The 24,342-nt window shown below is 41.0% G+C and overlaps 1 protein-coding gene across 1 annotated transcript in view; it reads right to left on the reverse strand.

Annotated features, from left to right (window-relative positions):
• Positions 1-23,295, reverse strand: part of THOP1 (thimet oligopeptidase 1) — a 53,146-nt gene extending 29,851 nt beyond the window's left edge. The window contains exons 1-4 of the mRNA XM_074204592.1: positions 22,894-23,295; positions 19,306-19,509; positions 16,823-16,971; positions 5,124-5,231 (exon numbers count right to left, since the gene is read on the reverse strand). Of these exons, the coding sequence (XP_074060693.1) occupies positions 5,124-5,231; positions 16,823-16,971; positions 19,306-19,509; positions 22,894-22,909 (477 nt within the window). The 5' untranslated portion in view covers positions 22,910-23,295. The remainder of the gene's footprint in view (positions 1-5,123; positions 5,232-16,822; positions 16,972-19,305; positions 19,510-22,893) is intronic.
• Positions 23,296-24,342: the final 1,047 nt, after the last annotated feature.

A 24,342-nucleotide genomic window follows, 5' to 3' on the forward strand; every position in this document is an offset into this window, starting at 1 on the left:
TAAGAGGGGGAGCTAAGGAAGACATGCATTTCCAGACATGGGAGTCAGCTTGTACAGGGTTATGCAGTTTGGCTAGACCACATAGTGTGGGGGAATCATGTGATTGAAAGGGGTGCTTCCATCGCTGCTGCCTATCAAAGGCAATGGCTTCAAAAAGAAATGACAGATCTGGACAATGAACAGCTGGCTAGGAAGATGGTATCTGAGAATAGGATTGGGATTTCTGGACCACAATTAAAAATAGAACAACAGACTACAGGAATAGAAACCAGGAATGGAGTACATCTAACAAGGGCTATTAAATCATTTTCCCGGTGACTCACAAATCTAATTAAAAGGTCGTTAATCCTGTTACAAAATTTTTATAAAAGAAGCTATAGGAGAAATCACCTCTACCTACATCTGTGCAGAAGTAGGGGTGGGGGAGTCCAGAGATATGGAACAGTATACCTGTCGGATTTTTAAAATATATATTGATTGGTTTTGCCGATTGCTTTCTTCCTTACAAAAAAACACTAATATAAAGGATAGTTTTCTGTGAGGGATTGGGACACAGTGTGAAATTTAGGCAAACTTATCAACATAAAAATCTAAATTTTAAAAGGGCAGCAAGAATACTGCCTTAGTATGAGTACTAACTTAAATACCATAGGTAGTAATTACATTTTAGGAAAAAGAGAGGAAGAAATGTCCAGAAATTCGTGGACATGAAATGCAAAAAACGAATCAATAATAAAACTCATGTTTATGCACAAATATATAAAGTACAAATACCTAGCAAGGTGAATTAGAGGTCCTCAAATGAGAGACCAAATTTCACCTCATAAATGTGACTTAAACTTTATAGGATGACACTCATCACAAGACTATGGCTCTGGAAAGGCATACTATTATTTACATAATGAGAAACCATTGTGTGAAACACCAGTCTGGTATGTGAAGTAAGAGTCATATTTGTATATTAAATAATGAATACTCAGGTAAGAAGGTGTAGAGTATGAGAAAGAGATCAGAAGCTGATCATTATGGAAGTATTAGCAAGTTGTAATGGGAGACTTCAACTATGCAGATACCAGATATTTGGATACTTCAATCCAAAGCAGAGCAGTCAATGATTTGCCCTCATGATGTCATGCTTCAGAAAGTGAAAGAACCAAGAAATATCGATTCTGCAACTCTCACCAACAAGAAATTGGTTTCTGGAATGGAAAAGATGGAAACCTCACAGGGTTTGTGAGGAGAGAAAAGGCTAGGCATGGTTTGGCATGTACTCTACAACTAGGAAGGGAAGACAGCAAAAGGTTAGAAGAATTGGAAATTCTCAAGAATGAAACTCTGAAAGCAAAAAGGAAATTCAATAAAGAATCATTGATCAAGGATCTATTATGTACAAGGTGCTGCTCAATTCTCAGTTCCAATGAGGAGGAAAAGGAGTAGGTTTTCTGTGTGGATGAGCAGAGAACTCACTAACCAAACAAAATTTCAAAGAGAGTATAGAAAATGAAAACTAACAGATGAAATCAGTCTCATATGTCTTTATACTGACCATGCTCTGCAGATAGAAATATAAAAGTAAGACAGTTTACTGACCCTAGGACTACAGGATCAGGAAAAGATTAAAACTCCTGGTTAACAAAAAGACTTTTAAAAGTTATACTGGAGAAAAGGGAAAGTTCAAAGAAGGGTTATAATTAATGATTGGGGTGATGTGACAATGGAGAAAAGACAGAACTAATACAAGTACTGTACCAATGTCTGTACCAGTTTAATTTTGCTAGTTTTGTTCCCTGAAGAGAATTACTTTTGTACTCCAAAGGCCAGAAGGAAAAATGGCTAATAGGGAACAGATATCAAAATAAATAAGAAATAAAGAGAACACCTCAGTGTGGCTTAGACTGCCCTTGGTGAGCTCAAATTACTACATGCAATGAATCCCTGGCAGAGACTTCAGTGTCACAAGCTCTTGTTGATGATCTCTGAAAGACGGAAAAAGTGGGGAAAATATGACAAGGTGAGAGAAGAGCAAAGGTCCCAGTTCTAAAAAAAAAAAAGAAAAAGAAAAAGAAATAGATTCTGCAAACTACAAACCAGTAAGTTTGGCTTCAATTATTGGCAAAATTCTAGGTTTTTTTAAATAAAAGAACTAGCATGACTTCATCAAAAACAGGCCATACCAAACTAACCTCTCTTCCTTTACTAGACTGGGAGACATATTATGGATAGTTTATCTAGATTTTAGTCAATAAAGCATTTGATAAAAATCTCTCATGCTCTTCCTGCAGATGAGAAAGAATGATGTGAGATATGACAGGACAGTGACCTAAGAATGAGATTAATGGATAAATGGCTTGATGTTAACCTGAAAAGTGGTTTAAAGTGGGGCTCAGAACACTTGGTGTTGCCTTTTTCCAAAATTTCACCACTGATGTGTCTGACGGCCTACCAGCAACATTTATAACATGCCCAACTGACACAAAGCTGAGAAAGTCAGTTACCCTATTGCATGGCAGAATCAAGAGTCCTAAGGATTTAAACAGTTCTAATAGTGGGTCGAATATAATAAGATGAAATGTAGAATGAGCAGAGTAACTTGTGATTCTGTTAGTATGAGAAACTCCTGGGTTATGAAACTAGCACTTTTTCTGCAACCTGAAGTCATAGTTACCTGAAGTAGTAAGAGGTTGAGTGACTTGAGAGCCAATAATGTGGCTCAGATAAAGAATGAACCCAGGTCTTCCTGATTTTAAGGGAGGCTCGCCAGCAACTACACTAAGCTCTCTATAAAATGATTACATTTAATAGGCTTAAATATAGAAACTTAAGTAAATTAAATCACAAGTAAGAACATCTAGACAACAAGCCTAGACAGAAACTCATCTGAGACAGCTCAGTGTTACTTGGGCCCACAAGCTCAATATGAGTGTCAAGGGTGTGCTCTAGCAGTCAAAGATAGCTAATAAAGCCACTGGAAAAAGAAGATAAATAAACTGTCTAAAACTGGGGAGTCAACAGTGCCAGCATATTCCACTCTATCTCTTTTTGGTTTTGGGTGGCAAAGGGGTTAAATGACTTGCCCAAGGTTACACGGCTAGTAATTATCAAGTGTATAAGGCCACATTTGAACTCAGGTCCTCCTGACTTCAGGGCTGGTGCTCTATCCACTGCACCACCTAGTTGCCCCATGATGGATCTCAGTGTTCAGTTCTGGATGCCATATTTAGGAAAGGATACTGATAAGCTGCAGAAATTACCAAGAAAGGCAAGTAAGATGGTGAAGGCCTTCAACATCTTACCACACAAGGATTAACAGAAGGAACTGGGGATATTTCACTTGAATGAGGGAACATGAAAGCTGAAGGGCTGCCTTGCTTAAGAAAGATCAGAGAACTGCTTGTCCTCAGAGGGGAGAACTAGGTACAATGGACAGAATTAACAGAAAAGCAAATGTAGATGATTTCAAGGAAAAGTTCTTAACAATTTATCTATAACATGAGATGGGTTGTCTTAAAATATAGTTTTCCGGGGCGGCTAGGTGGCGTAGTGGATAAAGCATCGGCCTTGGAGTCAGGAGTACCTGGGTTCAAATCCGGTCTCAGACACTTAATAATTGCCTAGCTGTGTGGCCTTGGGCAAGCCACTTAACCCCATTTGCCTTGAAAAAACTAAAAAAAAAAATTAAAATATAGTTTTCCTAAAATATTTATAGTAGCATATTTGAGAATCCAAGAGAACTGAAAAAAAAAAAAGCAGGTGCCATTAAATAGGGGATGGCTAGAGAAATTGTGATATGTTAATATAATAGAATATCCTTACTTCATAGAGATTTGGCAAGATTTGAATGAACCTATACAGAACAAAGTAAGAACAGTAATGTAAAGGTAAAAAACACTAAAAGACTAGGACTTCAGGTCAATGCAATGACCACGCTTAACTCCAGAGGACTGATGCTCAAACCTACTCTTTTCTTTTTGGCAGAGAAGGTAGAGAGAGAAAGACTGACAAGGAAAGAGTCATATGCTGTTAAAAATGGTCAATGTGTCCATTTGTTTTGTGTAATTATAAGAACAGAGGATTCTGTGAGGTTACTGGGAATCTACAGTGATGTTTTTAAAAAGAATCAATAAAAACATTTTCCTCCAAAATAACAAAAACAGTCTTTAAGCAAAAGCCTTTAAGTTTGAATGATCAGTTATGGGGTATGTTGTAGATAGGGTACAGTAAAGGCCATACTCAATGGCCACTGAGCTATCTTCCTATTCAAAGATTTTATTCTGACATTCCATGGCAGCACTTCAAAGGAAATAAATAGAGGCATCTAGGTGGTGCAGTGGATAAAGCACCCACCCCTGGAGTCAGGAGTACCTGTTCAAATCCGGCTTCAGACATTTAATAATTACCTAGCTGTGTGGGCCTTGGGCAAGCCACTTAACCCCATTTGCCTGGCAAAAAAAAAAAAAACTACCCCCCCCAAAAGGAAATTAATACTTAGATGATGTGGATGAATATGTTACTATGTATTTTTTGCTTTTGCAAGGCAATGGGGTTAAGTGGCGTGCCCAAGGCCACACAGCTAGGTAATTATTAAGTGTCTGAGGCTGGATTTGAACTCAGGTAACTCTTGACTCCAGGGCCAGTGCTCTATCCACTGGACCATCTAGCTGCCCCATATTTTTTAAAAGATATTTTCCTTACTCTGACATGTTTTTTAAGAATAGAAAAAAAGGCAAACTGACATATCCTCAGCTATATCTCAGATAAAACAGGATAACTACCTTTGCTGAAACAGTGCATACAAAGCTGGAAGAGCCCTCTAAAGTCATCTAGATCCAAAATGAGGAAGAGATTTGACCAAGATCACAAAGGGAGTTATTGATAGGGAAGAGACAAGATTTTACATGAGAAGGGTCTCTTGAGACAGAAAAATGGTAACTACCAAGGCACCCAATCACAAAACACTAATGCAGGAGACTGTAAGACAGCCAATATAAGTATACCATGAAGAAGGGGGGTGTAAGCATGTGCCACTGAAACCCCATGAATTCTTCACTAGTGAATCCCCAAGAGCTGCCGCCAGTAACATGACTTAATTACATTTGGCCATAGCTCTTAGGCAGAGTTCTTACTTCTTGAGTTTCTTCAGGGAGGTGAAGTCCATTCCGTTTTCCCAGCTTAACTAACCGATCCAGGTATCTCTTGGCTTCTGGTCTCAATGAGTCTCCTGGAACTTTCTCCTAGGAAAATGAGAAAACCAAGTATTTAAAGATTACTTCAAAGGACACTTTCAGAATTATCAAATGTTAGAGCTGGGAGGGGACCTTTATAGGGAACTATTATAGATGAGGAAAAAGTTTCAGAAGGAGAAATCATTTCACAAGATCCTAGAACTGGAAGAGATCTCAAAAAATCATCTAGTGAATCCATACCTGAAGCATAAACCATTCCACAACAACCAAATGAGTCAAAAAGTCTCTTACTGGGTTGTGGGAAATCTGGGACACTATTACACTGTTGGTGGAGCTGTGAACTCATCCAACCTTTCTGGTTTTTTTTTTGGGGGGGGTTGTTTGTTTTTTAGGTTCTTGCAAGGCAAATGTGGTTAAATGGCTTGCCTAAGGCCACACAGCTAGGTAATTATTAAGTATCTGAGACCGGATTTGAACCTAGGTACTCCTGACTCCAAGGTTGGTGCTTTATCCACTACGCCACCTAGCCGCCCCCCATCCAACCTTTCTGGAGAGAAATTTGGAACTACTCCCAAAAGGCAACAAAAATGTGCATACCCTTTGATCCAGCAATACCACTACTGGGTCTATACCCTGAAGAGATGATGAAAGAGGGTAAAAACATCACTTGTACAAAAATATTTATAGCAGCCCCATTTGTGGTGGCAAAGAATTGGAAATCAAGTAAATGTCCTTCAATTGGGGAATGGCTTAGCAAACTGTGGTATATGTATGTCATGGAAGACTATTGTTCTATTAGAAACCAGGAGGGATGGGAATTCAGGGAAGCCTGGAGGGATTTGCATGAACTGATGCTGAGTGAGATGAGCAGAACCAGAAAAACACTGTACACATTAACAGCAACATGGGGGTGATGATCAACCTTGATGGACTTGATCATTCCATCAATGCAAAATCAGGGACAATTTGGGGCTGTCTGCAATAGAGAATACCATCTGTATCCAGATAAAGAACCATCAAGTTTGAACAAAGTTCAAGGACTATTCCCTAAAAAAAAAAACCCAGATATCTTATTGTCTGATCTTGTTATCTCTTATACTTTGCTTCTTCCTTAAGAATGTGATTTCTCTCTCTTATCACACTCAATTTGGATCAATGTACAACATGGAAACAAAGTAAAGACTGACAAATTGCTTTCTGGGGGGGGGAAGTAAGATTAGGGGAAAAATTGCAAAACTCAAAAGAAAATCTTTAATAAAACTAAATAATGATTTTTATAAAAAGTCTCTTCCTGAATACCTTCAGTGAAAGGGAACTCACTGCTCATTCCATTTGGGTACAGCTATAATATTTATGTTGTTCTGCTTAACTGAAATGTGCTTCTCTGCAACTTCTATACTACAGAATCCTAAACCTTGAGAAAAAACCTAACAAGTTTATTGCCCTTGACAGCCCTTCACATGTCAGAAAACAGCAATCATGACTCTCCCAGGTTTCTCTTCTCTAGGTTAAATAGCCTTAGTTCTTCCATCTGAACCGAGGACAGTTGTTTTCAATGTTTCCTTCCTCTGGTCATTCTCTCTCGGAACTGCTCCTAAAATATGATAGCTAGAATCTTAGAAGAGAAGAGTTGGATCTAAGCAAAGCTCCACTTCAACCCACAGACAAAAGGAAATCTCACTTAGACCACACTCAACCACTAACTGCGTAGGCCTTCCCCCTAGGTAGAGGGAGCTGACCACTTCCGAAGACAGCCCATTCCATTTTTGGACAGCTCTAATTGGTAGGAACTTTCCCTCAAAATCAAGCCTAAATTTGGCTCTTTGCAACTTCTCCCCATTCCTGCTTCTGTTCCCTAGGACCAAGAGAACATAACTAATCCATCTCCCACACAAAAGCTCTTCAAATATCAAAGGTCAATTACCATGTTCCCCTGAGTCTTCTTTACTCCCAGGTAATCATGTCCAATTCATTCAGCCAATCTTCTTCTGACATGACTTTAAGGTCCTTTTCCATCCTACTTGTCACCTTCAAGACACTTTCCCCATCAATGTCCCTCAAAGTACCCAAAACTGAACACAATATTTCTGATGAGGTCTGACAACTGAGTACAGTGAGACTGTCACCATTGTATCTATTAAAGGAGGAGGAATCAAGAAGGAATCAAGTTTTTTGGCTCCCACATGGCACTGCTGATTCTTGAACTTCAGGGCCACTAAAACTTTCAGATCTGCCTATCCATGTCTTCCCAACTTATACTTGGGAAGCTGATTTTCTGTCTCTAAGTGCAAGACTTAGCATTTATCCTTAGTGAATTTCATTTCATCAGATACATCCTAATGCACTAGCCTATCAAGGACCTCAGATCCTGATTTCGTCATCTCTTCTATTTGTTATTTCTCCTACATTTGTGTTGCCTGCAATTGCAGTGGTCAGACATCTATAATTTCATCCAAGTCATTAACAAATGTTAAGCAGCACAGGGTCAAGAAGAGATCCCAAGGACACTCCAATGGAGATCTCCCACCCTCCTGACAATTCACTCTATGAGTCTATCCATCTGAAAAATTCTGAATCTTCCTAATTATATCACTTTAATCCATTCTCTCTCTCCATCTTCACCACACAGTAAGAGATGCTTTTATTAAAAGCTTTGCTGAAATCTAGTTAAACTATACATCCACAGCATTCTTATCATCTACTTAATAATTCTAGCAATCAAAAAAGTGAGATTAGTTTGGAATAATCTGTTCTTGATGCTGCCTCTCTTTATTAATTACTATATGTTTACCATCTTTTTAAAATCTTTCTAAAATCCTCCCAGGAATTAAAGTCATGCTCAGAGCCTATAGTATCTAAATTATTTTCTCTTTCCTTTTTATGAAAAAAGGGACTACAATTTTCCTTCTCCAATCTTGCGGTATCTTATTCTATGATGATCTCTATTTTTTTTCTTTCTTTCACCCAACCTGAAACTGCAGTAGGTTGAAGAATGCCACTGTTGCTCAGGATGGAAGCTTAGACTGATTGTTTCCAAAGTGAATTGGTTCACCCTTTCTTCGACAGTCTGGTGGCCCCCTGTTGCTGGAAGTTTATTGTATTGCTGCCAGATTAGTGATGACACTTGATCAGCTTTAGACTTATAACATCTGAGAACTTTCAGGTTCAAGTAATCCACCAGCCTCAGTCTCCCTTACCAACACTCAGCTTTTTGTGATCTTTCAAGCATTGCTGAAAGCCCAATTATCACATCTCCTAGTTCTTTCAGAACCTAAGGACATGTGGGGCAGCCAGGTGGCACATTGGATAGAGCACTGGCCCTGGAGTCAAGAGGACCTAAATTCAAATACAACCTCAGATACTTAATAATTACCTAGCTGTGTGACCTTGGGCAAGTCACTTAAACCCATTGTTTTAAATAAATAATATTTAAAAAAAAATCTAAGGATAGAGTTAATTTCAGCCAGGTGATTTGAATCCATCAAGGGCAACCAGGTGCTCTTACTATCACTTTACTTAGGCTGGGTATCAATTCCCTGCTAGTTGTCAATAATGATCATCCTATCTAATGAAGCAAAGGCTTCCTCTCTCCTTTTAGCTTCCTTTGTCTTCCAATGAAACCAATTTAAAAAAAAAAATTTTGTTTTCCTTTGGTTTCTTGCCAGTCTCAAGTCAATCTGAGCTTTATCACTCTTCAAATCTCTTTATAGGATTCTACCACATATTCCATACACTTGATTGATGAGTTCCCTTGTGTATACGCAGTTTTTTCTTCTTCTGACAAATCCCATTTGTCCTCCTTATTGGAATTATTTCCATCTATATCTTCAGAATATCATTCGTGTGCATCTCTTATCCCCTTAGGCTGGCTTTTCCTTAAGCATTTTAGTCCATGGCATCTTATCAATCTTTTACCCAAATTATTTACATGCTGCTCTCCTGCAATTTAGGATGCATGTCAGGGTATAACCAGGTTTCTTCTACCCTATCAAAAATTCTAAGTCACTCAGGAACCAGAAGGATTCCATCATTCCTCTACCCCAAGTCAGTTCCTTCACTAGTAATAATCAGACCCAGAATTGCCCCTTTTAATGGGTGAAATTATGACTGCAGCAGGTCAAACAATTAGTAGCTGCTCTGCTTTTGGCAGAGGTCTAGTAGGTGTCTGGATAAGTGATTATCAGTTATCCAGACACCTGCTGGAGCTATAGCATTCCTCTGTGCTAGACTTGTTGTCTATTTCCCAAACTCCTTAGCTATTTCCCCCTTTTGTGATTTGTAGAAAACTCCAAATAACAAAATCACTTCTATTTGTGCCTTCTTGGAGCTTTACTTAAATGCTTTCCATAATGCTTTCCCCCACTGGTTCCTAGATTTTCTTCTATGAGTCTTTTTAATATACAATGCTCCTACAATTTTTACCTATTCCATTTCTTCTTGTTTGTTTTTGGATTTTGCAAGGCAATGGGGTTAAGTGACTTGCCCAAGGCCACACAGCTACTAAATATCAAGTGTCTGAGTTCAAATTTGAACTCAGGTCCTCCTGACTCCAGGGCCAGTGCTCTATCTATTGCGCTACCTAGCTGTCCCTCCATCTCTCTCTCTCTTTTTTTTTAAGGTTTTTGCAAGGCAGATGGGGTTAAGTGGCTTGCCCAAGGCCACACAGGTAATTATTAAGTGTCTGAAGCCGCATTTGAACTCAGGTCCTCCTGACTCCAGGACCAGTGCTCTATCCACTATGCTGCCTAGCTGCCCCTCCATCTTTTCTTAATAAAGCATACCGGGGCAGAGCACCAGCCCTAGAGTCAGGAGGACCTGAGTTGAAATGCGGCTTCAGACACTTAATAATTACCTGTGTGGCCTTGGGCAAGCCACTTAACCCCATTGCCTTGCAAAAAAAAACAAAACCCTTAAAAAAAACAAAAAAGAATAAAGCATACCCATCCAGAGCTACAGTGTAGACACAATTGAGTCCCACCAACCTCAATGATAACTCAAGAGGTCAAATTTGTCCCCTTGCAGCATAGCCCAGCTGAGCTCCTTTTTGGACATTTTTTGTACACTCAAGGTATAAATTCTACTACTGGTCCTTTTCTTGGATTTCATTTCTTGTGCACTTGTGGGTATACCAAATCCTACTTCTCCAACCTTCATTGTGATTTCTCTCTACAGTATCTAACTTGGTGGATATACATAGGTAGTCTTCCTTCCCCAACCTTTATAATTTAAAGCTTTTTTTTTATTAGATTTGCAACAGATTTAACAGATACATTATTTTCTTAAAATTTCACTGATCTCTTTTGTTTTTATATAGCCCATTTTCCCCTCTATATCCCTTGCCTTCAATACCTCCCAGAAAGCCATTTTTTGTAACAAGGAATTTTTTAAAAAGGGGGGGAAAAAGTCAATAGAACTAATCAATACACCCCCCCAATTTGATAATCTATGTAATGTTCCATACCCACGAGGAAAAAGAATTGAGGAGGGGAAAGTAGTGTAAATTTCTTTTTTTTCTTTTTTCCTATTATATTTAATATTTATCTCATTTTGTACAAATTTTTTATACATTAATAAAATATTCTTGTTTAAGAGTAAACAAAATACCCCCTCCCCCAAAAAAATATAGACTTGCTTGAGAGATAAAGTAAAGGGGAGAGAAAAAAATTAAAATTAAAATTAAAAAATAATAGTAATAATTGTAGGCAAGGCCAGGTGGCACAGTGGACAGAGAACCAGCCCTGGAGCCAGGAGCACTCAAGCCCATATCTGGCCCCATACACCCAACAATCACCCAGCTATGTGACATGCAAGCCAACCCAACCCCACTGCCCTGCAAAAACCAAAAAAAGGGAAAAAAAAAGACCTAAAATAAAATAAAATAGTAATAATAGTAGGAGCAGCTGGGTGGCAGACAGAGCACTGGCCCTTGAGCCAGGAGCACACGGGTCCAAATCCAGCCTCAGACACCCAACGATCACCCTGCTATGCGGCCTCAGGCAGGCTACCCAGTCCCATTTGCCCTGCAACCTCCCAAAAAATAATAATAATAATAAAAAATGTGCTTCAGTCTGTGTTCCAACACCACCAACTCTGTCGTGGGTGGATCACATTCTTTATAAGTCCATCACAAAAGTTACTTCCATATTTTACCACCTTTGTCATTGCTGATTGCAACTCCCTCCTTTCATATTTCTCCACTACCATGTACTATATTTTCTCTTTCCTTTCACTCTGACTCTGCTGTAGGGTAGCTGAGTGGCGCAGCAGACAAATCCCTGGCCCTGGGGCCAAGAGGCCCTGAGCCCCCATACCATCCCTTAGGCTCAGCATCCATCCACCTGTCCCTATGGTCCCAGACAGGCCATCCAATCCCAGCCCCTTGCAAGAAGTAAAAAGAAAATGTGTTATATCTGACCACTCTCCCCCCATGGTCCATCCTCTCCTCCATCACTCACATCCTCCCCCTTCCCCCTGTCCCCCCCTCCTTCTTACTCCAGATGTCTATACCCCATTGAGTATATATATATACTGTTTCCTCTCCTAGCCACCTCTGATGAGAGCAAAGATTCCCTTGCCTTCCCCCCCTTCCATATCATTGCAATAGCTCATTGTAATAAAGAAAAATCTTATTATATGAATTATCTTGGTCTATTCCCCCTCTCCTTTTTCTTTCTCCCATTACATTTCCCTTTTTTCTATTGACTCCATTTTTGCACCATATTTTATCTTCAAATTCAGCTTTGTCCTGTGCTTCAACTATAAAATCTCCTTCTACCTGTGCTCTGTTAATTGAGAAGGTTCATATGAATATTAACAGTGTCATTTTTCTAGACAGGAATACATGCAGTTCATCATCAAGTCCCTCATACTTTCCCCTTCTCCTCCAATCTCTATGCTTCACCTGAGTCCTGTATTTGAAGATCAAACCTTCTGTTCAGCTCTGGCCATTCCAACAGGAACATTTGAAATTCCCCTGGTTCATTGAAAGTCCATCTTTTTCCTTGGAAGAGGACATTCAGTTTTGCTGGGTAGTTGATTCTCGGCTGCATTCTAAGCTCTTTTGCCTTCCAGAATATTGTATTCCAAGCCCTACGAGCTTTCAGTGTAGTTGCTGCTAAATCCTGTGAGATCCTGATTGCAGCTCCACGGTATTTGAATTGTGTCCTTCTGGATGCTTGTAATATTTTCTCTTTGACTTGGGAGTTCTGGAACTTGGCTCTATTCCTGGGGGTTAGTTTTTAGGGATCTCTTTCTCGGGGGGATCAGTGGATTCTCTCCATTTCTATTTTGCCCTCTGCTTCTAGGATATCAGGGCAATTTTCCTGTAGTAATTCTTTAAAAATGATGTCAAGGCTCTTTTCCTGATCATGACTTTCAGGTATTCCAATATCTTTCCTAAATCTGTTTTCCATATCAGTTGTTTTTTCAATGAGATATTTCATATTTCCTTCTAATTTTTCATTCTTTTGGTTTTGAAGTCTTGAGTCCTGATTTCTCATAAATTCAGCAATCTCCCTGAGTTCTATTCTTTGTCTGAAGGATTTGTTTTCCTCAGGGAACTTTCTTATCTCTTTTTTTCCACCTGCCCAATTCTGCTTTTTAAAGCATTCTTTTCTTCAATAACTTTTTGAACTGTTTTATCCATTTGACCTAAGATGGTTTTTAGCATGCTATTTTCTTCAGCATTTTTTTGGATTTCCTTGACTAAGCTGCTGACTTCATTTTCATGTTTTTCCTGCATCTCTCTCATTTCTTTTCCCAGTTTTTCTTCTAACTCCCTCATTTGATTTTCAAAGTCTTTTCTGAGCTCTGTCATAGCCTGAGCCCAATTTCTGTTTTTCTACAAGCAGGAGCTTGTGCTTCCTCATCTTCAGACTTAGTGTTTTGATCCTTCTTGGGCTCACAGGCAAAATATTTCTCAATGGTGTTCCTCTTGTTTCTCTGCCTGCTCATTTTCCCAGCCTAAGCCTATTTTTGGGGTGCTTCCTGAGCTTTTGGGAAACTCCCACAAGGAACTCAGTGTGTAAGGCTCTGTCCTCCCTCCTGGTCTGTGAATTACCATAAGCACCTGCCTCTGCCATGGGGCTGAGGTGAGGGGCTAAATTTCTTTAATATAATCACCAGAAGTGAGTGCTATGCATTTTAAGTCCTGAGAGGGTCTAATTTAAATTGTATAATTTAAATATATGCCCCAGGAATACAACAGAAAGTCATCTCCTTTGTTTAGGGCCAAACTCATTCTTTATAATTTTTCAATATTAATTTTCAACTATTTAGTGCTTGTTGTCCTATTTAAATTGCTGTAGTCACTCTATATTGTTTTCTTGATTGTTTACTTCACTTAGTATCACTTCACATAGGTCTTTCCATACGTTTCTGCATTCATTATTATTTTTATTTTTACATCATTATTTTTTACAGCTCAGTAATATTCCAATACATTCACATTGGTTAGCCATTCCTAAATTGATAAGCATCGACTTTCTAATTATTCACTACCAGAGGAAGTGCTGCTATAAATTATTTGCGTAGATATGAAGCTTTTCTTTTAAGTCATTGCATCCTTGGGAAATAGGCCTAGCAATGAAATTTCTAAGTAAAAGGGAATTGACATTTTAGCTACTTTTTTATTTCCATAATTCCAAATTGTTTTCCAGAACAGCTGTCCTAATCTATGACTCCATTACCAATTGATTATGCCCATCTTTTATTATCTTCGCCAATTTCTTGGTTTAGACTAAAACTTAGGGTTGCATTGATTTGTATTCCCTTATTAGTTGATTTGGAGTATTCACTCATATAACTAGTTATAATTTGTAATTCTTTCTTGAGAAGTGACAAAATATATTTTCATCAGCCTTCATTAATTATATTCCATATCTATCCAGTGGTCTATTAACCCTATACTGTAAATCATGATACAGAAAGTCAAATCTCATACTCAAATGCTACCTTTTTAATGAACTAATATTCACTTCCAAATTTTTCTCTTCAGTATCCCCTGCATTCAGTAGGCAAAAGTGAAGAAAACACAGCTTGCATCTTAATGGTCTTTAGTCTCTTGTCTAGATATTTCTTAGTCAGTGGCAATATATTTAGATTCCTTCTGGAAGTCATTTGTAACCATGTGAATCACCAGAAGCAGGAACAATCCATTTTACATCCTGAGAGGACCTGTTTGTGTTGGAAATTCACACCACAGGAATACAATAGACTTCCCTTGTGGTCAGACTGGCAAACAGCTGCCTCAGTCCTCCAAAGCAGGGAATCCCAAATCTGGAGGATCTGCTCTTATCTAACAGTTGCTGTGTTTCATTCTTAGGAGGACCAGCCAATGCTCTTCAGAGCATCCAGATCCTTCTCCTTTAAGTTCTAACTGTATAGGTTCTCTTCCCTTCCTCCTCTGTGTAATCCTGTTCTCCTTGCTAACATCTTGACAAGGAACAAGTTTTCCCTTCCTTCCTTTTCCCTAGAAAGTCTAGTCCCCATCGGTTGACCTCATTCTCAACACTGAAATTTCTTTCTTTTTTTTAGGTTTTTTTTTTTGGCAAGGCAATGGGGTTAAGTGGCTTGCTCAAGGCCATACAGTTAGGTAATTATGAAGTGTCTGAAGCCAGATTTGAACTCAGGTGCTCCTGACTTCAGGGGCAGTGCTCTATCCACTATGCCACCTAGCTGCCCCAACACTGAAATTTCTATTTGGGTAGATGAAGACCACATTAGGCTCATGGTACTCTGGCTAAAGCATTCATTTTGGCAACTGAAGGCCCAAGTTTACATCTTGCCTCAGATATTTACTAGGTATATATTCCTCTGAAACCCAAATGAGCCTTAGTTTCCTCATAAAATAAGCATAACTGTACTTACCTATCAAAGCACTGTTTGAAACTCAAGCAAAATAAGGGATGTAAAGTGGAATATGGATAAGGAATGAGGAGCCCCAGTAATGGATATGGTCCCTATCCTAAGTCACCAACTTCCTGTGTCTCTTTCTCCATTTGTAAACTGTGGCTAATCACTACTGCTGCCCACAATTGCTACTGTAAAAGCAATTCTGAAATACACAGATTTTGGAGTGAGTTGACAAGTATAATGGTTAGAATCAGAAAGCATGGATTTGGGACCAGCTCTGACACTTGGGGACCATAGAGCAAAGGGAAAGTCTCAAGCCAAGCTGCCTCATGAGGCCATTTGGAGTAAAATGCTTCACCCAAATAATTGCTCTCATGCCACAAATGCATTTATCTATCCTGAAGTCTAGGGAGCTGAATTCTGTTGGGTACTAAGTCAGCTCAAAAGCTTCTCCTCTGGGGCTCCTCTAGGTGGCGCAGTGGATAAAGCATAAAGCACCTGCCAGTCTCAGACACTTGGTAATTACCTAGCTGTGTGGCCTTGGGCAAGCCACCTAACCCCATCTGCAGTGCAAAAACCTTAAAAAAAAATTAAAAAATAAAAGCTTCTCCTCCCTCTTTTCCCTCATCAGCAAACACATTTACCATGATGGACTTTATGATGAGGGGAAAACTGATGGGGAAATGTTAATATTCCTCCATTGAGTTCCTATGCCAGCTGTGTCCTCATGTTCATTCTAAATGGACCAGTTAGTAATTTCCTTCCCTGGAGAAATAGATGAACAAAGGATAACTCTATGAATGAAACACTAGCTTGCTGTAAAAAATGACCAAAAGGATAGTTTCAGGCAAATCTGGGAAGACATGTAAACTGATTAACAGCTTATGCAACAACTCTAAAAGAAAAAGAAGTTAGAATGACTTCAAGAACTCTGATTAATACAATGACTGACCACGTGATCAGAGGATCCCCGATAAAACATGGCTCCCACCTCACCCAAAAAGACAATAGATTCAAAAGGCAGAATAGGGCATACATTTGCAGACACAGCTAAACACAATATATGTTAAATGTATTTGATCTAAGAATAGCTAATATACTCACTAGACTCACAATTTCATGTACAAGTGTCTTCTCTATGCCATGAGGTATGTAGAAATGCTGATTTTATTTGCAGTTGAAGTTCAGAATATTTTTTAACTGAATGGTGAATGGTAACACAGTAAGTTTACATATGAACCGTACCCTTTCTAGATGGCTCAATGAGCAGTTCTCTGGGAACTGAATGAAAAAAATCATGGGCTAGAAATGGAATGAACTAGTTACTGCACCAAACAAGAGTAATTGAGAAAAACCTGGAAAGTCTTACAGGAAGTGATACAGAGTGAAGAAAGCAGAATAAAACTATAAGTTATTCATAACACCAAGAAAGCAATTACATTCTGAATGACTGCATTTGAGCAAGGGTATTTCCTGACTTTGGATACAAAACTGTTCTTTGCTGACTGATATAGCTGTTGCATTGGTTGGCTTTGCTTATAGGTTCTTCTCATTGTTTCCAGAAGAGCTGGATGATTTCAGGAGGGGAAATAATTGGCATAAAAACCTAAGGCAGGGGCGGCTAGGTGGCATAGTGGATAAAGCACTGGCCCTGGAGTCAGGAGTACCTGGGTTCAAATCCGGTCTCAGACACTTAATAATCACCTAGCTGTGTGGCCTTGAGCAAGCCACTTAACCCCGTTTGCCTTGCAAAAAAAAAAACCTAAAAAAACCCCACTTGTACTCACCTGTAGCCAGACAATCCTCTGGTATACATCCTGTCTCATGCTCATCTCAACATCAAACTCAGAGAGCTTTTTGTCGGCCTCAGTACTGGCTGTTCGGATATCTTTGGAGGGGGAGACATGCTGTGGGAAATCCAGAATGTTTCTCTGTACTGAAGAAAGGTCAAGCAGGGAAAAAAGTAGGTCAGGTTGACCAAGTGGTCAAGCAATAAACACCCATTTTAAATCCTCCTCAATGAGTCACAGAATAATTATGAGAGCCTCACCTGCTCCTCCCAACAGCCCCAAGACATTCAGGACTGGACTTATTAAATGGAGATTTTACAAATGAGAAAAACTGAAAGTCCTATAGCCAAAGCCTCTGGCTGCTTCCTGACTCAAAACCCAGGGGTCTTAAAGACTATTACCTTTAATTTTAAAAAATGTTATCTTATTATATAATTCTGCTATATCACATACTATGTTTCTTAAGGATATGATTTCCTCTCTCATCACATTCAACTGAGATCAATGCATACTATGGGAGTGATGTAAAGACTGGGAGTGATGTAAAAAACTGCCTTCTGTGGGGGGTGGGGGGAGGGAAGCAAGATTGGGGGAAAAACTGTAAAACTCAAAATAAATAAAACCTTTCTAAAATTTAAAAAAAAGGTAAGGGGTGGCTAGGTGGCACAGTGGATAGAGCACTGGCCCTGAAGTCAGGAGTACCGGCCTCAGAAACTTCATAATTACCTAGCTGTGTGGCCTTGGGCAAGCCACTTAACCCCATTGCTTTGCAAAAAAAAAAAAAACCTAAAAAAAGATTAAAAAAAAGCCCAGGGGTCTTTCCACTACACTGTCATCCCCCTCTCCCCACAACCCCCAGTCCTCCACAAAGCAGCAGCAATAGAGGCAAGTCAGCTGTTGACTCATCAAGTAGATCAGGGAGGGGATTTTTTTCAGGGTACGGGTTGGACTGTTTCCTTTGTGGTTCCTCCCAACTCTTGAGATTCTGTGAAATATCTCAACATCAGCAAGAACTCAGTCTCTGCTTGGGAATACTGAGACAGAAATAAAAGGAAAGCATGTTTCTGTTCACAAGAAGAAAAAACATTCTAGAATTCCAGCTATTCCCAGAGTGGAGAGCCTGTTCAGGAGCAAATCAGTAAAGCATTCATTCAACAAACATCTATTACACACCCTACTCTGTCCCTGGCTCCAAGGGTATATATTCAACTAGGAGCAGGCTGTAAGGGTGTGGGCAGGAGAATAACCTCAAGCCAGAAGAAAATACAAAATATCAGGGGTGGGGCACTTCTTTGGCATAAGAGATCCCAATCAGAAGTACCTGATACACAAAACAAAAATGCTCTGGGATCATGAGTTAGTTCAGGACTTTCAGTTTTTTCTTATTTGTAAAGTCTCCATTTAATAAAACCAGCACTGAAAGGTCACATGACTGCATTGGGTGTCACCTCCAGGACATGGACCAGGACTCAGCAATTAAGTCAAGGCTTGAAGAAAGGAAGGGGATCTAAGAGGTAGAAGTGGAAAAGGGAAAGCATTTCAGACATGGAGGATGGCTTGTGTAAACATAAATGCCGCAGATGAGAACAGCCAGTAAGTCTACCTGGAAAATAGAATGCAGAAAGTGGCTCAGGCAAAGGCTAAATGGCCAATGGACTAGTGGAATTTAATGCTGGAAATCATTTGGTTCAATCTCATCATTTTATATGTAAAGACATTGGGTGACTTGCCCAAGGTCACACAGTTAGAAAGTAGTAAAGCTGGGATTCAAATCTGAGACTTCTCATGTCACCATGCCACATTCAACCCTCTTTCCAATACAAGATGTCACCTTTTCTACTTAACTGGGGGAATTCTTAACTTAAGGCAGAAACTGAATTAAACAAACTCTACAGTCCCTTGCAGCCCTGGGATTGTATGACTCTATGGAGTAACAAACCAAAGCTGGAAGATGTTGTTACAATATTCTTCACCTTAGAAGGGTGAAGGGTGAAGTAATTCACTATCATTAATCCCCCAAATAAGAATATTTACAAGCAGAATAAGAGAAGAGTCTATATCTGGGGAGGAGGAAGTAGGATATATCTGGAAATGAAGGTGACATTAAAAATAAAGGATATCAACATTTTTTAAGGGGAGAGACAGATGGGTGGCAGAGTAATTAGGCAATTCATAGTTTTTAACTGGGTGAAGGAGTGGAAGGTGACAAAACAAGAAAAGATCATGGTCAAATTTGGCAAGAGAAATAGAAAACATTTCCCTGACATCTCAAAACAGGTTGGCTTGGAGAGGTGAAAAAGGACCCAAGTTTCAAGGCTGTAATCTGAGTTGGCTCTTGGGTGTGAGTTTGTAATTCAAACTGTTTTCTAGTTTTCTGGCTCTTAGCTAATGGGGCTGATGAGCTGCAACTCTGAACTGTGCTCAGTTAGTCTGCATTGGACGGGAGCCAATCTCAAATAGGGCCATGGCCTGTAATTTACCTGTGTACTCCACTTCCACATCAGCCAACGCCTTAAGAGTACTTTCATAGGATACTTCTTCAAATTCCTGCGATCCCACTTGATCATACACACGTTTGGTTTTTTCAATGAGTTCATTGGTAAGATTTTCAATCTGCCCTGCCGTCAAGTCCCACCGTAAGTAGTTTGTCACAGAACACTGAGACACATTATCCAGGACATCTCCTGCACATCAAAGACAGGAAAACAAAACATGAGGATTGGTAAATGGATAAACAAGCAGCTGATACCCAATATGGCCATCCAGATACAACCTTATTGGCCTCTTAGAAGACCTAAGGCTCATCTTTTCTTGGGCTATAGAGAGGTAAATTGAAGTACAAACTATTTCCCTGGAAGTAAAAGAACTAAATTTTATATTTCTTTATGCACCATTTTCCCTCATAGTCCACAAAATAGGATCTAGGAAAATGGGGCTTCAAATACCATCAAACATCCATAGGTCATTGACTCAAGTTCAAAGCACCAAATAAACACTGAGAATACAAGGGACAGAAAAAAAATGGACCCACCTAGAAGTGTTCTCTTCTTTATATGATTTTATAACACTCTGTACTCTTCATAGTCATTTCCATTTTAACTTTTATTTAAACTTGTTTATGTCTCTCTTACTGGGCCCCTTTGAGAGTACAATCCCCATGAGGGCAGAGACTATATTCATTTTTGTATTCTTCTTGGTACCGAGTACAGGACTCAGGAGAGACAACAAAGAAATGTGCACTGAATCAAAGACATTTTCTCTCCAGCTAATCAGATACCAAGGCCAGACATTTCCAGTTCCAGAATATAGCTTGCATCTCTCATTTGTCTCCTCTTCTATAGTTCCAAACTCCTAGGAGTGACTGTAACTGGTGGTATTCATCTCTTTCCTTTACAGCTAAGCAGTAACAAAAAAGGATACCTGTTTCACTTTGTTAGGAAGGTAGCAACACTGTGTTTAATTCTAGTTTTATAGTGATTTATTATTATTTTTATTTACATTGTTAATTCTGATTAGCAGGAGTGCACAACATGAGCTATTAGAGTAAAAGTTGTTCAAGAACAAAGACTTTTTTTTTAATCTTTTTCTTCGCTGAATCCAGCCCATGATCCTTGAGCCCAAGTGTAGCACTCAGGTGAAAAAAAGATGCTATCTAATGGAACAAGAAGCCCCAACTTTTGCACTCAAACTCTGAGATTGGAAGAACTCAGAGCCCCAGACTCACATGAGAGCTCAGAAACAAACAAGCAAGCTCAGGAGCCCAATTCTGGTATGAATGAAATAAATAACTCTAGGCTTTACTGGGTAACCTGGATTCCCAATCACCAGACAGCACCTACCTACATTTGGAAGAGGGAAATCTGGTTTGGCAGAAAGTTCCAGATTCCTCTGAAGACATGAATGCCTAGGCTCTCTCAATTATAGAATAGAGAATGAGCAACCCCATTTATTCCTGAAAGGTCGAGTGAAATAGAAAGGGAGAGGGGCTAGTGGGAAGAAGATCTTCAGTACGAGAGGAAAGACTGGGGGAGACCCAAAAGATCTGCCTCGGTTGAGGTGAGACTCTAGGAATCTCTTTCTAGAGCCCAAATTTATACCACTTAGGATTAGAAGGCAGAGATCCCAGCACAAAGAAATGTGGTTCAGAACCTCAAGCTCTCTTGAGAAAACCAGGTGGCCCAGAGTTCTGAATCTGTAGTCAGAGGACTTGAGGTCAAATACAGACCCTATCACTTCTTTCCCAACTATCCTCCTACTTCACCTGAAACAGCTGATGCCTTTCCCTTGGAGATTATTTTTCATTTCCATTAGAAAGATAAATATTAGATAAGCAGATAGGTATAGTTACATCTTATTCATATAGCTGTCTACCCATTAGAAGGTGAACTCTTGGAGGTAAAGGATTGTGGTTTTGCCTTTTTTTTTCCCCCTAGAGCTCTTAGCACAATGTTTATTATGTTTGCTGACTAACTAACCAATTTACTTCTGGAACTTAATCTGTTTCCTCATCTATAAAATGAAAGAATTGTACTGGGTGAGGTCTCTCCCAATTCTAAATCTATGATCCTTTCAAAAGCATTGGAAGTAAAGATGAGAAGATCTGGTAGAATCATAATTCCCCAGTTTTGAAACCGGAAATGATCTCTAGAGACCACCCAAGAATATCCATAACAAAATATTAGGGTTTGAAGGAATTTCAAGAGGCCACCTAGGCCATCCAGCTTTCTGCAAATAAGGAAATTCTGCAAGATCACAAAAATGATAAGTGGAAAATAAAGGATCTGAAGCCAGGACCTCTGACTCCAAATCCAACACTCTTGGCAACAGATCATATTGCCTGTTTTCCTCACTTTATAGACCAGGAAACTGGGGACTAGAGAAGGGATTTGTTTCACAGGAAGTTAAGTGGCAAAATCCAGATCTTCTGTATATAAGTCTATAGCTCTGGTCTACTTCTCTGTGGATTCCCAGAATAACAAATCCCACACTCCCCAGTTTTCAGTCCCTGCATCCAGGATTTACAAGGAAATCCTGCCTGGCTACTACTAGTCCTTGGAGTAGAAGGGGAGATGGAGTTGGAAGCAGCTGTACTATTACAGGACCCAGGCTCAATGCCTCCCAGGCCCTGCAGCCAGTACCAGCACCCTGGCTGATGGCCCTTGGGGTAGAAGGGAGGGATCCGGACAGCTAAGCAGCCCCAATTTTACATGACTCAGGCTCCCTGACTCTTAGTCCCTGTACCCAGGGACTATAAGGGTGCTCTAGTTGATGGTCCCTGGGGTAGAAGGGAGGTTTTGGGGGGAGGGGGAAATGCAAGCAGCCCCAGTATTACAGGACTCAGGCTCCCAGTCCCTGTACTCAAGAATATAAGGTGGTGAAGCGGCAAGGATAGAGCACGGGCCCTGGAGTAAGGAGTCTCTGAGTTGAAATCCGACCTCAGACACTTAATGACCTAGCTGTGTAGCCTTGGGCAAGCCACTTAACCCCATTGCCTTGCAAAAACCAAAAAAAAAAAAAAAAAAAAGAATATAAGGTGGCCCTGACTGGTGGTCTATGAGAGTTGTATTCCAAGACCCAGTTCCCTGCATCCAGGACTACAAGGGGTCCTTGGAATGGAGCGGGGATGATGTAGGGAATTGTATTTCAGGACCAGTGCTCCCTGCACCTGCAACACAAGGTGGCCCTGGTTGATCCCCGGGTAGCAGGGGATAGTCTGAATGGCTGTATTCCAGGATCGGGGCTCCCTGCACCCAGGACTGCAAAGCGCTCCTGGCTGATGCTCCTCAGGACAGAAGGGGGGTGGTCGGGGCGGGGGGCTACAGTCCAGGATTCAGGCTTTCTGCACTCAGGACCACAAGGGGGTCCTGGCCGGTGATCCCTGGAGTAGAGGGAGGGGGTGATCTGGGGGGCTGCATCCCAGGGCCGGGGCCCCCTGCACCCTGGGCCACAAGGGGGTCCTGCTGCAGATACCGTGGTCGGAGGGGGAGGGGGCCCGGGCCCGGGTTCCAGGGGACGCCGCGGCCGGCGCAGCGCGGGTGGTTCGGCGCCCCGGAGCGCAGAGTGGGTACCTGTGGGGGGTGCCATGGCGAGGGCGGCGGGGCCGGGCGGCAGCGGCGCTCGACGTGCAGGCGGCGCTCCCCGGGACGGCCGCGGCTCCCGGGACTGCTCCTCCGCGGACTGGACGACTAGAGCCGCCTCCAGGGGGATTTTGGGAGCACGGCGGAACCATAGAGGCGAGTGGGCAGCGGGACAGAGGGCCCAGCTCCTCCTCCCTCCGCCCGGCGCCGCCTAGGATGCTGGAGGACTGGCTCTTCTCGGCCTCTTCCCGCCCCCAAAGGGCCCAGGGCGGGAAGCTGCCTAGAGGCCGCCCGGGTGTGCCGGGCCTGCATCCGTTGCCATGGAAACGCGGCTGCGCATCCTCCGTCCTCGCTTGCGGACTGGGCCAAGGCTGCTGCCCTCAGTTCTCAGGGGAGCCTACAATTTGAGAGGAAAAAAAAAAACTTCCATTTTACACCTGAGCAAAGAGAGACCCAGACAGGGTAAATCACCCCGAGGCTCCCCGACACTGAGCCCGGCCTTAGAAGGCATCCTCAAGCATCAGCTCCTCTGAGTAGGCTTCCTCACTTCCCTCCTTTCTATTCATCCTCCCCCTCTTCCCCCCAAATGGCCCTAGTTTTTTGTTTCTTTGTTTCTTTAGTTTTTGCAAGGCAATGAGGTCAAGTGGCTTGCCCAAGGCCACACAGCTAGGTAATTATTGTCTGAGGTCGCATTTGAACTCAGGTACTCCTGACTCCAGAGCCAGTGCTCTATCCATTGCACCACCTAGCCGCCCCAGCAAAACCTCTCTTCTGAAGTTCCTGATTACTGTTGAGAATACCACCCTTCTGCCAGTCACTTTAGGCTTATAACTTAAGAGCCCATCTTGACTCCTCAGTTTTTCTTACAGCATCTCCCCACTTTATCCAATTTGTTACCAAGTCTTCTTGTTTGCCTTCCTAATAACTATAAGACCCCTTCTTTCCTCACACCATTCTGGGATAGACCTTTCTCAATTCACAGGGGGAACTATTAATCATAGCCAACTGGTTGGTTTCTCTGCCTCAGTTTTCCCCACCCCAAACCATCCTGCACTCAGCTACCAAATGATCTTTCCAATGTCCATGCAAATCCCTATTTGGCTTTTAAAATAGGCTTCATCATCTGGTCCCTTTTATCTTTCTTTTACTTTTTTCCACATAACTCTGAGGTTTAGTGACATTGGCCTACATTCTGTTCTTCACAACATTCTATCACTTGTCTCCATGTATTTTCTTTTCTTTCTTTTAGTTTTTTTTTTTTGCAAGGCAAATGGGGTTAAGTGGCTTGCCCAAGGCCACACAGCTAGGTAATTATTATGTGTCTGAGGCTGGATTTGAACTCAGGTACTCCTGACTCCAGGGCCGGTGCTCTATCCACTGCACCACCTAGCCACACCATCTCCATGTATTTTCACTGAATTTTTCCTGTGCCTAGAACTC

Source organism: Macrotis lagotis, chromosome X (genome assembly GCF_037893015.1).
Source record: "Macrotis lagotis isolate mMagLag1 chromosome X, bilby.v1.9.chrom.fasta, whole genome shotgun sequence".
NCBI lineage: Eukaryota > Metazoa > Chordata > Mammalia > Peramelemorphia > Peramelidae > Macrotis > Macrotis lagotis.